The sequence below is a fragment of the Phallusia mammillata genome, chromosome 3 (assembly GCF_965637545.1).
Source record: "Phallusia mammillata chromosome 3, kaPhaMamm4.hap1.1, whole genome shotgun sequence".
In the NCBI taxonomy this organism is placed as follows: domain Eukaryota; kingdom Metazoa; phylum Chordata; class Ascidiacea; order Phlebobranchia; family Ascidiidae; genus Phallusia; species Phallusia mammillata.
In genome coordinates, this window is record NC_137254.1 from 25,268,046 (window position 1) to 25,284,059 (window position 16,014).

A 16,014-nucleotide genomic window follows, 5' to 3' on the forward strand; every position below is an offset into this window, starting at 1 on the left:
TTATGTTTTCCTGAGCTTGGAAATCGAAGCGACATCGTTCTTTCCTATTGGAACTGAATGGGTTCTAAAAAAACATTTTTTTACGTCGCCAAAATCTAAATGTGATTCAACGAAATTCTAATAAAACAGGCAGATCAATGGCAGACTTATCGTAAAAGTCTATGCCACATTTAGGAATTGCCCGCTAACCGGGGATAATTGATAATAATCAAACAAACAAATCCAAATTTAAGTACCTTTTGTTTGAAGTTCAAAGACCTGATAAAAAAAATTTACAAACGATGAGTAATTTGTAAACGCTCACAACTACCGAAAAGGGAACTAAATCACTGTCCTTGCAAAATAGCTGAAAAGGGAACTATCAATTTCGAATCGTTGTGAATCAATTTACGTCACTGTCAAAACATCAACAAAGTCAGCTGACCGCCATCAACACAACAATAGAGAAAGACCTTGGTTCGCCGCACCCGAAATACTTTTGTTGCAAGTGCATCTGTTGTTGTTAAGGTCACTCGATATGCGATTTACTTGTCATCAGCAGGGAGTTGTTAACCCTGGATTTCACAGCGGATATAGACTTGTTTTATTTAGAATGCACTGGCACTGCAGACACCAGACAGAACTTATAAAAGGGTTGTTCCAACACTTTTGCGTTTGTTTATGGTATATCAGATAGCTGTGTTTGTTCCTTATGATAAGTATTATATTTTTCATTCGTACAATAACTAATGCGTTTCATCAGTCAAATACTTTCTGTTTAGTATTTCAGGTAGATTTGGCTGATATAGTTTGTTTTTCAGATTATTTTACTTTCAAATTAGGAAACTGTTTTTGTCTAACTATGGCGGACACCAATGTAACTTCGCAGGTTGAAATGATCAACTCATCAGATGCTCCTTTCATACCTGAATCTTTTGGAGCTCATGAAATGGCAATTAGCAACTTTTCACAGGTTAATTTGTGCAAATCAAAATCAAAACATATTTGACAAATAAAATAAACAAATTGTAATTCAAAAGGATATTGCGTGATTTATTTTTAATGCTTTAATCATACATTACAAGTCATTTCACTTTTTAAAATATTTAATTTATTTAAAGTGCAGTATCAGTAATCAGTGTCTTATATGAATAAAATTTAAAGTCAAATACCAAAAAACGGAGTAAATGATTCTTATTTAAAGGTTTAGACATAATTATATGTGGACAATTTGTAGATTTTTCTTTCTTTCCAGGACCTTAACTTATATTGGATTTATTCACAGGTCATATTCCCAGATGTGCCAGATTTCTATCCTCCAGAAAAAGATGTCAAAGTGACATACATTGTCACCGAAACAATTGAACCTTCCTCTAGAGACTGGGTTGGTCTTTTCAGGGTTGGTTGGGCAAGCCCAAGAGACTATTCCACCTATATTTGGGCTCCTAAACCCCTGCAAGAGGATAGCACTGGAAACAAATCCCAAACTGTAACCTTCCAAGGTAAAAACAGACTATCCTGTGTTATGTGATTTTATTATTTGATCATTAAACAAAAAGTGTTCTTGCCTTGTTTCAGCCTATCAACTTCCTGGTGATGACAATGAGTTCTATCAATTTTGCTACGTCACTAAACAAGGATACGTAAGAGGGGCCAGCACCCCTTTTCAGTTTCGAATGTCGACTGAAAATGACAACCTTGTAGAAGTGGAAGACGAAAATGGCCTGATTATATTGAAGACCAAATCAGATGCACTTCAGGTAACTAAAAAAAATCTTGTCAATAACTTTGTGTTGGTTTAAGCTACAAGAAAGACTTCAGCGTTTGGTGTGTTGCATGGCTTTTTTAAAACAATTTTTTTTTTAAGGAACAACTGAACAAGGTCAATTTGGAGAAAGACAAACTGCATGAAACTATTGGTGGCCTAGAGTCAGCCAAGCAAGAACTTGAAAGTGAAATGGATAAAGTCATTACAGACATGCAGACAACAGAGGACAAACTGAAAAATGAACAAGCCATTAATATGGTATATCCAATCTGCCATAATACTTGCAATTTTAACCACCATTATTTTTGGCTAATAAATATTGATTACTAAATGTGCTTCAGCTGTTAATGTTGAACTGGCTTACAGGAGCTTGAAAAGCAGCTGGAGAAGCTTACTGCTGAACATGAGAAGATCACAAAACGACTGTCCAAAGCTGACAAACGCATTGAAAAGACCAAGTCAATGCTAGCAGAGACTGAAGAAACTGTTGAGAAGCTTCAGGATGAAATAGAATGGTGGGTACTAGTATTTTAAAAACTTCTGAAACACCTAAAATAATGTGACATGCCTAAATTGAACATTGAAGGCATTAGGGTTAGGATATGCAAGACACTGATATAAGTTAAACCAGTGGTTCTTAACCGGTGGGAAATTTTGGGAAATTTAATGTTTTTAGAGGGAAATTATGTGAGTCAGAAGTCACCAAACTCGGGCCCGTGAGTTGAAATTAACCGTTGAAAGTTACAATATTTTCCGCAACAACATGTAAGATTAACTTCACCTAGTTTTACAAGGCGCATAAACCTCCAATAATCGTTTGTTACGTCACAGACATTACTAAAAGTATCAATGACTTTGTTATTGTTCGCGAATAAATGCATTTGATCTGTTGATTGTGATGCAATAAATGACTAATGTAAGCACATGAGATTTTTCAAAATTCCACATGATTTTACTTCTCACGAAATCACCATGCAAACTAAATAAGATTGCAGTATGCCTTGAAAGTCCTGAGTCCTGACTAAATTGCTTCACAAAATTATTTCGATTAAAGAATAATTTTTCTTGTTAATGTTGGGCACAAAACATCATTATAAAAATAACAGAGGGGGAAATTCGAACTTGGTGATTTACTTTAGTGGGAAACCACACCAAAAAGGTTAAGAACCACTGAGTTAAACGATTTGTAGTTATCTGGAATGTTTGCATATAATTTGTTTTGATTGATTGAGAAGGGTTAGAATTCTTTTGAAAAAAAAATAAGCTCTGAGTGGAAGCTTTTTATGCCAACATACATTTGGACAAGCAGCTTCCACTCATGAGATGGGAAAATAAGCTGTTTGGCTGTCTTGACTGTGTAACGACGAACCACATTTTATTGTAAAGACTTTGTATTACATTTGACCATAAGAGTGAGATAACTTTTGGAAATGAATATGCTGCAAATTGAGTTAATTAAACCACATATTTTGACAATCAAAACATGAAATGTGAGTAGCGATTTGCAAAGTGAATATTAGCGACACCCAGAATCACTGCTTTATGCAGCAAAATGCATAAACACAGATTCATGTTTGGGTGTGCAAGCTAACAGCTACGCATAACATGACATCAGCTTGTATGTGAGTAGGCATCTTGTGATGTCATCATATCCTCTTTGTCATAACTCATAGTGACACACAATTGATGCATCTAATGTTGTTGTTATGGGTAGGTGGTAATAATCTGTAGGCCACACAAATATTTGTTTGCAAACATGTTTTTTTTCAGCGTACCTTTTGTTTGGGAAAAAAATGCTGTTTTATTGTATTGCCATAAGGCATGACAGCAAAGACTAATGTTTACCTTAAATGTGAAAGTAAATGTAACAATTGCAAATACTGTTTTTTTTCTATATTTTTTTTAAAATCCTAAAATACATCCATGACAAAACCCAAAATACATTAATGGGAGATGAACGAAATTATGTTTTGTGTAGTGAACTGAGTGACTCAAATCATAACATAATTTGACATGTGTGTTAAACATGTATATATGTATGTTTATCAAACATTCCAAAACACAAATGCTACTCCTTGATTAAACCTGGCTGAGATATTTAACAATATTGTTCAATGCAATTTTTCACAGAGCATTAATAATATTTGACGATGAACTGGAAATAGTTACATGTAATTTGCTGAATATTTAGTATGATAATAGCTTATTCTTGTTTTGGCAATTTAAGCCAATATACTTGTTGTGGATGCTTTCTTTATCCTTACTTAACAACGGACTGCTCCTCAGTATTCATTTAATTGAACTGGTGGTCCATGGCCTGAAATGAGTTGAGAATCACTGGTTTAAAGTATGTAAATTTTTTGTATGCAGCCTTCGTGAGGACATTCGTGCAGCAGAAGACGAAAAAGAAGAACTTGTTCAAAAGCATTTAGAACAAATTCAACAGAGAGACAGCGAAGTGCAAAGAAATGAAGTCATTAGACTTGAAATGCTTGATCAAATTCGGGTAAGAATTGTTTAACTTGTAAAGTGTACTGTGTCTGGTGACCGTTTTATGAGAATTTACTGCTTAACATGTATGCTTTAACCTGTTACCAAAACCAGTGTTCACAATCACTTCTATAAATAATAGTGGTTTCTGACATTTATTTTTTTGGATGTAAACAATATATTTCAAACTGTTTATCTTTTCTTTATTTTCATTATACTCTTTACAAATATTTTTTTAAGTCTCTACAATTTTTTTTTTAGAAGCAGAAAGGGTTGATATATGGGGAAAAACTATATTGATTTATTTGTTTTAGAAGCAACAGTCAAATAATCTGGCTAAATGATCTTACCAATATAGTGTAAGCACACTTTTATGCTCTTTGCTTCACACAAATACAGTCACAGCCTTGATTTATACCCTACAGTTGTATACACAATATCCACTGTCATTAAGAAATATCAATACCCTTATGTGCCCTTTGGTGGATTAAACACCATGGTTGATTTCAGGTTCATACTGTGCTTCATGACAAACCTTCAATGTCACCTTCAATGGTTTGACACACTAGCCTTGAATAATAGGGGCTGTGGTGCAATAATGGGTGCTTTATCAGTCATCACTTTCCCCTTTCAACCAGATATAACTGAATGTGGTAAAACAGTATACTTGTATCTCCATTACTTACATACATTTTCACTTCAAATTGAAAAAAAATCGGTGAACCAATGTTATAATGGTCTTGTTAAGGTTTATTGTGTTGTAAGGTAAAAACTAGGTATGTTTTGTCAGAGCATGAAATGGTATATGTTTAACCATTAAGTGTCATTGGTCACTGATTACCCAGTCACATTTGTATGTGCTGGCCTTTGTCTGTTTCTAATCATGTGACATTGTAAACCCATAAAACTGCTCTTTGCTCATTGATCAAGCAACATGTGCAATATCTACATGCATAAATACAACTATGTATTGATTATATGAAATTAGAATATCCAGATGGCAGCTGTACAGGGTTTTATGGCATTTATTGTTTGCTTTTGTCTATTAGTGTGTTACATAATAATGGATTGCAGTCATGTGCTATCATAAATCTGTGCATGTTTGTGCTAACTACTTCCTTTTGTTAGTTGTAAAATACATGTTACACAACTATTATCTAACAACATCCAAAAGCAGACAAATACTTTAGCAATGAGTTAACTTACTATATGAGTATGTTAACAAGGTCCAAATAAAAAACCAAAGATACAATGTAGAAACATATTTTTGATGTAACTTATGTTGGACATGTACATTCATAAGTCCTGTTATGCCATATTACAGTTGGAATGCCAAATAGTGTAGGTCCACAGGTGTTCGTTTGATAAAAACCCGCTGTTTAATGAGCCCTTTTTATGTGTTTTGGCTTGTATTACATGAAACTCAATACACAACTGGCAGACTGGATTCTTTGTGTGTTCAAATGATGCTGGAGTTTTTGCTATTGTGATATGACCTTGAAAGCTTTGTGTTTGTCAAGCTATTCTTGTACTTATGCATTAATCAATAATTGTGCAATAAAAAGCATCCATGTGTAGTCTGATGGGGTGCTATCTCTGATATAGCTTAAATAAAAATGTTCAATAAGTCTTTAAATGTTAAATCGAAAACAAATAAACCGTGCATCTTTGTACATATCACAAACATTCTTTTCGTATTGTATGTGTATACTTCAAATGCACACAAATATTTCAAAGAATATTTTCATATGAGAACAAACATAAAAAATACAGGAAACAATTAGATGAAAAACACTTATTAATGGTTTTAATGTTGTGTTAAACCACAGACATTGTCTCTTCAACACGATGAACTGCGTCAATCAGCCAAAAAAGATGACAAGAAAAGTAAGCAACAAGTTGAGGACTTGGAAAAGAAGAATGAGGAACTTGTTGCCAAACTGCGGAGATACAAAGATGAAAGAGATCTTTTCAAGGTACCAGCATTGTTTTTAATGTTTGTTGTTAAAGGCTTATGTTTGCCCACATTAAGGTTGCTTTAGTTGGTCCGAGCAACTGAAACCAATAAACCATTCTATAACAAGTACCGTATTTTACGGACCATAAGGCGCAATCTAAATCCTTTTTTTTCCTCATAAATTGATCGTGCGCCTTATAAGCCGGTGCGCCTAATGTATGGATCAAATAGTGCTTAATTGCCTAGGCTACACTCAAAACCAGTACCGATACTATCATTATATAAATAAACCACCGTCTTACACAAAAACTACGGTAAACGCAACTACCAACTGTGATATTCAGAGCTTTATGAGCTTTATACGGGACTTTGCTGAGCTTTATACGGTAACCCATACTCCTTAAAATACGTTGCGTTCTATAGTCCGGTGCGCCTTATGTATGAACAAAAAACTAATCAAAGCAATTTATTGACAGTGCGCCTTATCATCGGGTGCGCTTTATGGTCCGTAAAATACGGTAATTGATTTTTTTTAAATAGCCATTAGAGTATTTTTGTTGTAATATTTGATTAGTGGAAACTGGCCTTAAGGCATTGGTTCAATTTAATGTATACTACTTGCTACTTGGCTAGCTTTTTTGTTTAGACTTCGGTTTAAACTTGATGGTAACAGACAAGGTATATGTTATTCAGCCTCCCTCGATTAACCCCATGCTTTACTTCCTCAATTCAGATTCTTAAATTTCCTGTAGTTCACAAAAACATTTAATCAAACAAGTATTATAGCTTTATTATAACCAGGTTAAAAACAACCAGGTTTAATGATTTAATTGTTTATCAATTTTTACAGTTTGTTCTTCACCAGAAATATGGTCTGGGTCATGATTTGTTAAAAAAACATTCAACAAAAGTTTACACATTTTGCAACATTTTGAGAGTGATTAACAGAAAACAATTTTTACAGACCCAGTTTACTGAAACTGAGATCTCTAGGCAACAGGGGGCCGACTTGGTCGAGGCTCTTAGACAGCAGTTGCAGATTTCCAAGGACAATATACAAACTACACAACAGAAATTGACACAAGTCAATGCAAAGTTTGCACAGAAAGAAAAAGAACTTGAATCTGTGAACAAGAAATGCAGAAATGAGGTAAAATTTTACGAGACAATATTGATTTTGTTTTAGCTTAAATTTGCTGGTAAAACATGGCACTTTGAGATCATTAAATTCATTGGATCCCAACCTTTATCGATGAATTCCTCACTTAAAAAAAAATTCAAAACATTTTCATTCCTGCCCAAAAGACTACATAGTAGATGCAAAACCATACAAAGATCATTTAAAACTAGGTATTTTATCAACTTCACAGGTTGTATTCCCAAAGGCAAAGTGTTTATTTACAAATAAAAGTAAATGCCTTTCCTTAAGTTTTAAAATTTCTTCCTGGTTGGGAAGCACTGATTTAATTGACTTAACTGCTAAATATTGGATAATTTTTCATTTAGCTTCGTTGTTTTGAGGTGCTTAAAGTAAAACACAGTGTCAATGTGACTAAGCTGATTATAATTGCTTGTTTTGGCATTTACCTATTCTATTTTTACAATTCACCAACACGGTGTGTTTAATTTTGTCAACTCATCATGATAATGCTAAATTTCATAGTCCAATGCAATCCGCGATGCGATGAGAAATAGTTCAGAGCAGGTGAACGCCTTGGAGGCATCAAAGCGCTTACTACGCCAAGAACTTGTTGATGTATCGACAAGCCGTGACCAGCTAATGATGGACCTTCATCAACTGAAAAAGGTAAGTTTTCAGGTTTCATTTAACATAGTAGGATGTGCCTAAACTACATGCTTTGTTGCGATGCAGTATGACAACTTCTTGGCCCCCAAGTGGTACTTTAAAATCCAGAAGTGTTTGGGCTTGGGGTATTCCTGATAAATATGAACAAAATATACATGAGATTCCAAGTGGTTGTAATAATGTGAACTTTAGGAATTCAATGACCATTTCCAATGCGTAGAGCTTGGCTAAGAAAACAAATGTCCACAGTGACTAAATACGCTATAATTATATAATACAGACAAATGCATTTATTCGCTTGCCAATTATTCACATAATCAATTTAATTGCATAGGGGTAGTAAATCCCACCTGTAACCATTTGTTGAAAAAAAGTCCAGTCAATTGCATAAAAAAGCTTGACAAATAACTGTATTGTCTGCATTAGGAACTAATGTAAACCAGTGATTATGTAGATGCAAAACACTAAATGCTTTTTATAACAGTTAAGATGAACATAAATTCATAACTGGGATCAGCCCTGAAGTGTCTGTGCAGACAAGTGATAACGGCACACTCATATATAAATCATAGTACGCCAGGCCTATTAAAGGCATCATACAGAATCAGCAGGTCACCAAGCATTACTACAAGTCAAATGAGCCTGGCATACTATGACTTTTTATAAAAGGTTTACTTAAAACATAAATTGTTTCAAGGACAAAGAGGCGTTGCTTGCTGAGTTAAAAGGTGCAGAATCTACCATTCATGCCCTTGAGAGTCAACTTGAAACGGTGGAAGATAAACTAGAAGCGGCAGAAAAATCCCTCTGTGAATATGAGCAGAAGCTACTTAACCAACGCAGGGAAGCTGAAGAAATGGAATGTGAAATGCATGTAAGTGGAACGTGTTCTTTACATATTTGTTGACACATTTCACTTGTCAATATTTTGGTCATAACCATTAAACAGTGGTGGATTCAATTTTTGTTGTCAGCTGGTTCTGTTACAAAAAGTCCATTGACAGTAACCAGTAATGCTAACCGGTTCACTGATCTCATAAAATTTCGTGAGACGGTTCTATAGAACCGGAGCGAACCGGCTGAACCACTGCTATTAAACTAGAAATAGAACTTTTGACAAATATACTTATAATACCTGATTACCAAACTGGTGTATAACATGCTATTTAAACCCAAGCTGTAGATTTGAACTACAAGCAATATTCCTTTTAGGCTGCACATGATTGTGAGTTGCTATTTTTGCTTAGTGCTCTATTCTGCACCAACAACAAACTCTAACTTAAACTCAAAATTAATCAAAACTATGCCATTGCTTCCTACAATGTGTATACCGAGACACATAAAAAATAAGTGCTATTTTATTATATTAGTATACTTTTATTGAATTGTCCTTGAAACCAAACCAAAGCAATGCCATACTTTTTAGGGTCAAATTGTTTTGCTGAGAAAACAGCTTGAAGACTCAGACACGGCTGTTGCTCAAGCGACTCGCATTTGTGATATCAGGCCCAGCAAAACCAGCAGAAAGACTCAAACTGCCAAGAAGAAGCAAGCCAACAGCGAGGTTGGTGGTATTCCAGTTCATATATATTATACTAAAGCTTTGTTCTACACATTGCCAAATACAATATTCAAGCATAAGTGCCTATGGACTGGTTTAGTTGTTTGTTTGTGGCATAAATGTGGATGTAAAACATATGGAACAGCTTCTCATCTTGAATTGGTGATACAGAACCTAACAGTAGATAAAGTATTTTGCTTCAAATAAAATCAAACTTTTTCTTTTTTTCCAGACTAGTTACTTACTGAAAAAAACATAATGTCACTAAAAAAAACAGTAAAAACAAAAACAATGCAATGAATATTGTGATCAAAATTAGAGTTCACCCATCTTTGTATTATTGGTTGATGTTTTGCATGATTATAGGACCTTTTTCAGATGTATCAATAAACATTTACATTATCATTTGCAAAATACACTTTCAACAACCAAATGATGACATTTTCTAATGTAAAGTGTTGCTTAAGGTGCAAGCTACCACCACCAAGGATCAAGAAGAGAAAGATGCTAAAGATCAACTGGTTACCGACCTTAAAACACAGGTTTTTTATCCTTTGCATTACATATGTCAACACATAGGTCAAAGCATTTACATAACTATGCCAATATGTTCTTAGTATTGCTTATCAGATATAACATGCTGTCCTTATAACATGCTGTGACGTATAATAAATAAACAAGGCAATTGACTTAGGACATCCTAATTCAGGTTTCCGTATAGACATGTTCAGTTTTTATTGTAGCATATCAATGGCTTTACTTTTAAAATGTGAAGGTTGAGGATTTGACAACTAGACTTTCCATGGGAGCTGATGCTTACAAGGACAAGTTTGTTGAATGTCACAAACTTGAGAAGAAGCTCAAGAAATTTAAACAGCAGGTGTGTGTTTTTGAATCCAAAATAAACCAAATCTATCGATAGTAAATCCAAATGAACCAAATTCAAACACATTTTATCACAATTCTGTATAGTTGGCCTGAAATCAAAAAGTGTTGGTCTTTCTTTAAACAAATCATATACAACTCATATTTGCTTCTTAGCAAGCAAAGCAAAGTACCAAGGGTCAGACTGAATCAGCAGATAAATCAACAAGTGCTGTGGGCAGCCCAAGAGATGATGAACCAGAGAACCAAGGTTTTATGAACAGCATTGGCAAGCTGTTGATGGCCATTGCTGACCCTGACGCTGAAGAGCAGGTGATTTGATCACATGACACATTCCAAAGTAGTGATTGGTCGGCAACGAGCTTATTTAAAGGAAAACCAAACTATACTAAATTTTAAAATTGCTGAATTGATGTTAAAATTCTTGAAAGGGTTTGTTCTTGTTACATTGTATTTTATGGGAGAATTTAATTGAGTAAAACAAAATGATGGTTTACCTTTAAAGATGATTTTCTGTAGGAGCAGGCTACTAACCTGAGAAGCAAACTTGAGGAAATGGAGAAATCAATTCAGACCGAGCATGCTCACTACATCAAATACAAACAGCTATATGGGGTAAATTTTTATGTTGAACTGGGTATCAATAGAACTTTTGTTCCAACATAACATATACAGTAAACCTCTGGTAAACTGGATCTTTGCCCAATTCAGACAAAACTGCAGGTACAAATGACTTGTAATGTGGTAAAGCTTTAACTGATCAACATCAGTTAATCCGTATCTTCGACTAATCATTTTTTTGCTCCAAACAGCCCGGATTAACCAAGGTTTACTGTACCAGTTTATGCTTTAAATGTACAACTTTGTCGTTGGTTTTGACGCATACGAAAGTCAAATGTAATCAAAAACCCTAATAAACAGAACTGTCATCATTTTAAACAGCATTTTTAAAACTTATCCCCTTTTCAGGATGAAAAAAAGAAACTTGCTGCACAGAAAACAGCATCGGATGAGAGAGAGCAGGAGCTTGTGAACAAGTTGGAGTTGGAACAAGCAAATTACAAAGCATTGAATGATGAAAATGCGGTAAGTTAAAGTTTTCTTTGTGTTTATGCTGTAGCAGACGCTTCGTATTGTTTACATTGAGCATTTAGCAACGCCGGCGTGCTCTTGCATTTCCTTTTCCCATAGCCTTACGTGCTGTTGTTGCGTTTTTTGTTTTGTTTAGTGCTCAACCAATTATTTAAAGGCACAGAAATCAAAACCTTGAAGTACTGTAATGATAACCCCTTTGTTAATGTAAATCATAGTAGCTGCAGAATTTGTATTACAGTAAATTTTGTTGCAAAAATTATAATGTTTATACAACCTGTTGGAAGCATTTTAAATACACTTAGAGTTACATAACTTAAAAAACTTGTAAGTTTTTAGCTCCATTCATTTATCACTTTTATTTATTGCACTCACATTAGGTCCGCTAATGGTTGTGCTAGGGAAATGTGTTTGGAGACAAAAGGTTTTAAGTACTGAATTAGGATATGTGTGGGTTGTATGTAAAACAAAGCATCTTTTATTTTTGAGGGCTATCTTTCTGTACATTGATTCTTTACTAGCAGTTAGCACCCAAACTAGTGTATCAAAAATTGGGAATTTGCATTAGTGAACAACGCCATTACAACGTAATGCGTACAATGTGCTTTTTCATATCATATTTCGACACGCTATGATTATACAGTTCGTTAAGTGCTGTGATTAGGGGTTGCAATAATCACGGATGTAATTACCTTTTGCTATAAAGGTACTGTTACATGCAGTCGTTGGCCGTAATTGAAAGTACTTTGCAACATAGGTATATAATGTACGTCATAATATAGTGTACCGTCCAGCTTTTCTTACATTTTGTTTGTATATGTTGCTTTGTAAGTTTTGACTAAACCATTTTTTACTTGCAGATGCTACAGTACCAGCTGAACGAGTTTGTGCACAGTTCAACTGATCGCACAGTTCTCACCGCTATGTCGTATCCTAGCTCAAACGACGGTAGGTGGCGCTCGTGTACCAAGTAATAAATTTGGTTCACCCAGTGGAACATTGGCCAAATGATCCGGCGCGCCTGACCCACATACAGATATAAAAACCCTTGATCGGGATTCGTCCCCGGGAGCGTCCTGAGTTCGAACCCTGTGAAAAAAAGTAGAACTTTCTTTCTTACTGGAACGACACGTATTCGTTAAAATCGTCGTAAATTATAGTCTCAATTGTAACACGAACACGGTCACTAAAATAAAAACAAAACAAAGGCATATTAACATTACTGAGACAAGACGTTGTGGAGATTATCATTTGAATACGAAAAAACATGAATTTTATAAAAGATTTAAGAATAGCAAATACATGATACCTTTACGCTTTTAGGCAATAATTTTTTATGGAGCCAAAACTACACATGCCTGCTTTGGTTAAGTCTGCTTTATAATTAACGCAATTAGTTACCAGCGCAGACGAGTGGATCAATAATCCATTACTACGTCATACATGTGTCTTACGTCACAATTCCGGTAAATTTGAACGCATTTATGGGTTGTGACCGATCATTGTCCCTTTTCAAGTAGGTTATCTTGTTTAACGTTTTTTTGTATGTAGATGAACTAAGCAGCTCACCAGATCCTGCTGTTAACTATCGACGTGATCCTGACATGTAAGTGGTTTATATTTGATATTGAGATAAGTTAAAGCTAAGTTGAGTTTATTTCGCTTGGAGAACAAAACAATGTCACTGAACAATCACCAACCCTGAAATATCTGCGCATCGTTGAAACGTTATGAAGGGTGAATTTGGTGGATAATGACCAAATGCGTTGCCACACTGCCTTTTTCGGACATGACACGTTTTTTGGTCCTACGGCAACACACCACAGTCTTCCGAACTAAAATACTGTGAAAAACAACTTTCTAAACTGACGCTTTTTAAACTGACTTGATTTTTTGACCAATTTTACCTCAAACAACAATTCCAATCTTGATCACTTTAGTCAGGGTTTTATCTGTTTGCCAAAAAAACTTGTTAATACGCCAATGTCGGGCATAAAGGTAATGGAAAAAAGTTTTACCATTTTTCTTTCTCGTAGCACTCCCACTGAGGACGACAGCAAATTTCTGGACGCGCCAGAATATCCTATGGTTTATCCCCACGAGGATGGCCCACAACTTCTGACTGGAAGGTAAGAACTTGTTACCGTAGTTACATGAATTGCCCGTGTAAGAAAAGGGTTAGCCCACTAAAAGTTGATCAATGCCATAGTGTTTAAGTTGTATAAACTATTGCAATTAAATGTTCCTTTGGGTTTTAGCTCTGATGCCAGCGACGAATTCTCTGACGGTCGCCCTACAAGCAGCAAATCTGTTACCCGTTCCGCACCAGTGAGTACACCTTAATCACGTGTTTTAAATCTAAGACATGAAATAATGCTTTTAGCTTTTGTTAATATTTTAACAAGTAAAAAACAAATGTTTTAACCATTTGCTTCTTAACATAAGGAAAAGATTCCTACTTGCACAAAAGGCACAAAAGACTAGAACTAGAATAGGCCAGAATTTTGTGCACCGTCACTGTAATTGCCATGGTAACGAAGTCTTTTCCAACACTTCTGCCAAACCTAATATGAAATTAACGATTCTATTGCATGATATGAGAGTTTGCACTGTGTTGTGGCGGTTTTCGTAATCCTTTAAAAAATGCCTTTGGATTTTTAGGTCCCATGTTCAAAGGGAAAGGTGATTAGCCGTCAGCCAATCGGGTGCTCCCCTACATTCGAGACCGTCTCGGCTGCAAAATCTTCCTCCGCGAGCGGCCGCAAGAAGAAGGGGGGCAAAAACAGAAAGAAGACAAGAAAAACCGTCGACCCCGTGATGTGAGTGCGAGCGCCCACTGGCGGCGAAAAAAGCGCGGGCAAAATGTCATTGTTTTTAAAAAGCAACAAAAAAAACGCGTGCATTAGGTTGTGCTTTATTGTTTGCTTATACGGATATAATTGTGCACCGCTGGTCCTCGACCCTATGATTTCTATGTAGCTATGAAAAAAGGCTATTTTTTCTGTGTTTGATCTTTATGTTTGTATTTGTACATTCGTATTTTGTGTTCCTTGCCCGCTGTCCACGTTTTTGTATTGTTTCATTGCACTGTAACCAAATGTCGAACACTAAACAGATTAAACTCTTAAAGCAATAATAAAAACGCACATTACATAAACAAACAAACAAAAAATTCTGCAATAAACCCTAAAAAAATATAAAACATGAAACCACAATAGAACAATGTAACGTATTAATTTGATTCTTTCGCCCTTACTCTTGTTCCAAGACACTACCGTAGTTTTACTATTACTCTACTATAGCGAGGAATTTTAATATCATGTTTTCACTGCTTTATAATCCTGTAGCACTTGTCTTGTCCCCTTGCCCCTTATGCGATGTCTGCATAGACAGCTGGTGTACTTTATTCTTTCCCACGGATAATTACAGGGCCTTGCAACATTTTCTCTACTGCCCAACCCCTGGCGCATGTTCCCACTGGTTTCAACCCTTTTTTAAGCTAAAACCGGGTACTTAGCAAGCTCACAATGCCCATATGCTGTATACTTTTGTCTTTTCTGTCCCTGTTTAGTGTTCTTCTATTGTAGCTTTTACTTGTAGCCCAGCTCTTTAGCGGTTGATCAAGACATTTTGTGAGAAACACTTCCATTGTGTGCGGTGATTGGAATACAATATTTTCGTTCAGTTTATTTGTATGCGATTAATTTCACTTTTTTAGACAAGAGTGTGTTACTCAGCAAAGCAGTAACAGTTTGAAGTATTGACAGGTTATGAAGGTTGATAGAGGCTGTGAATTAGTACAGGAAAGTAAAGGCAGTTGTGCAATTGTGTGCAAATGTTGTGGACATACTGTCAACTTTTACTATTATCTCTTTTCAGCTCCTGGGATAACGTTTGTACAAGAATGTAAACATTTATATTAGAAAAAAATCTTTGTTCAAAATTTTGGACACTTACAAGAGATATCGTTGAGAGCGGAAATATAATGGCAATGTGTTGCATAATTTATATCAAACTAAACTCAAAATAGTGCTTTGGTTCAATATTACCTTTCATCAATGCCATTTGGTAACACAACAAAATATACCGATAAAAATTCCGTTAATTCTTTTTCCCCGTCAGCTCCTTGAAATCGCGGCATAATATAACACGACACTTGTCAAGCAAATACTCATGAGTATAAGCTCTGATCATCCGATAATAATCCGATTTTGGCGGGATCGGCGAACCCTGACTGTCATGCGGCACAACGGAAAAAGAGATCAGCACGTTTGAAGCGCATTGAGTCGATTGGGAGCGTGATTTCGGGGCGTCTGCCAGCGGCTTGAGAATGATTGCATTTCGCAAGAGGCGCCGGTACACTGAAAGCAGCATCTGTTTGTTAAGCAGTGATTGCGTTGTGTTCAATAATGCGGCTGCAAGTGCACGTTGTTGACTTGTTTATTTGTGTTCGAAGTACTACGAATAGCAGCTGA

The 16,014-nt window shown here is 35.5% G+C and overlaps 1 protein-coding gene across 2 annotated transcripts; it reads left to right on the forward strand.

Moving 5' to 3' along the window:
- Nucleotides 1-741: 741 nt before the first annotated feature.
- Nucleotides 742-15,228, forward strand: LOC145218496 (uncharacterized). Of its 2 annotated transcripts, none has more exons than XM_080085904.1 (21): nt 742-952; nt 1,265-1,481; nt 1,558-1,739; nt 1,847-2,005; nt 2,114-2,262; nt 4,118-4,253; nt 6,067-6,213; nt 7,159-7,344; nt 7,858-8,001; nt 8,699-8,875; nt 9,428-9,565; nt 10,030-10,104; nt 10,338-10,442; nt 10,604-10,759; nt 10,967-11,062; nt 11,417-11,533; nt 12,400-12,487; nt 13,091-13,145; nt 13,576-13,668; nt 13,798-13,867; nt 14,201-15,228. In XM_080085904.1, exons 1-21 carry the CDS (start codon nt 842-844, stop codon nt 14,360-14,362), a joined length of 2,763 nt encoding a protein of 920 aa, XP_079942030.1. In that variant the 5' UTR covers nt 742-841; the 3' UTR covers nt 14,363-15,228. The 2 variants fall into 2 exon arrangements, with proteins under 2 accessions (XP_079942030.1, XP_079942031.1); XM_080085905.1 differs by having other exon boundaries at nt 763-952; nt 10,973-11,062.
- The last annotated feature ends 786 nt before the right edge of the window (nt 15,229-16,014 follow it).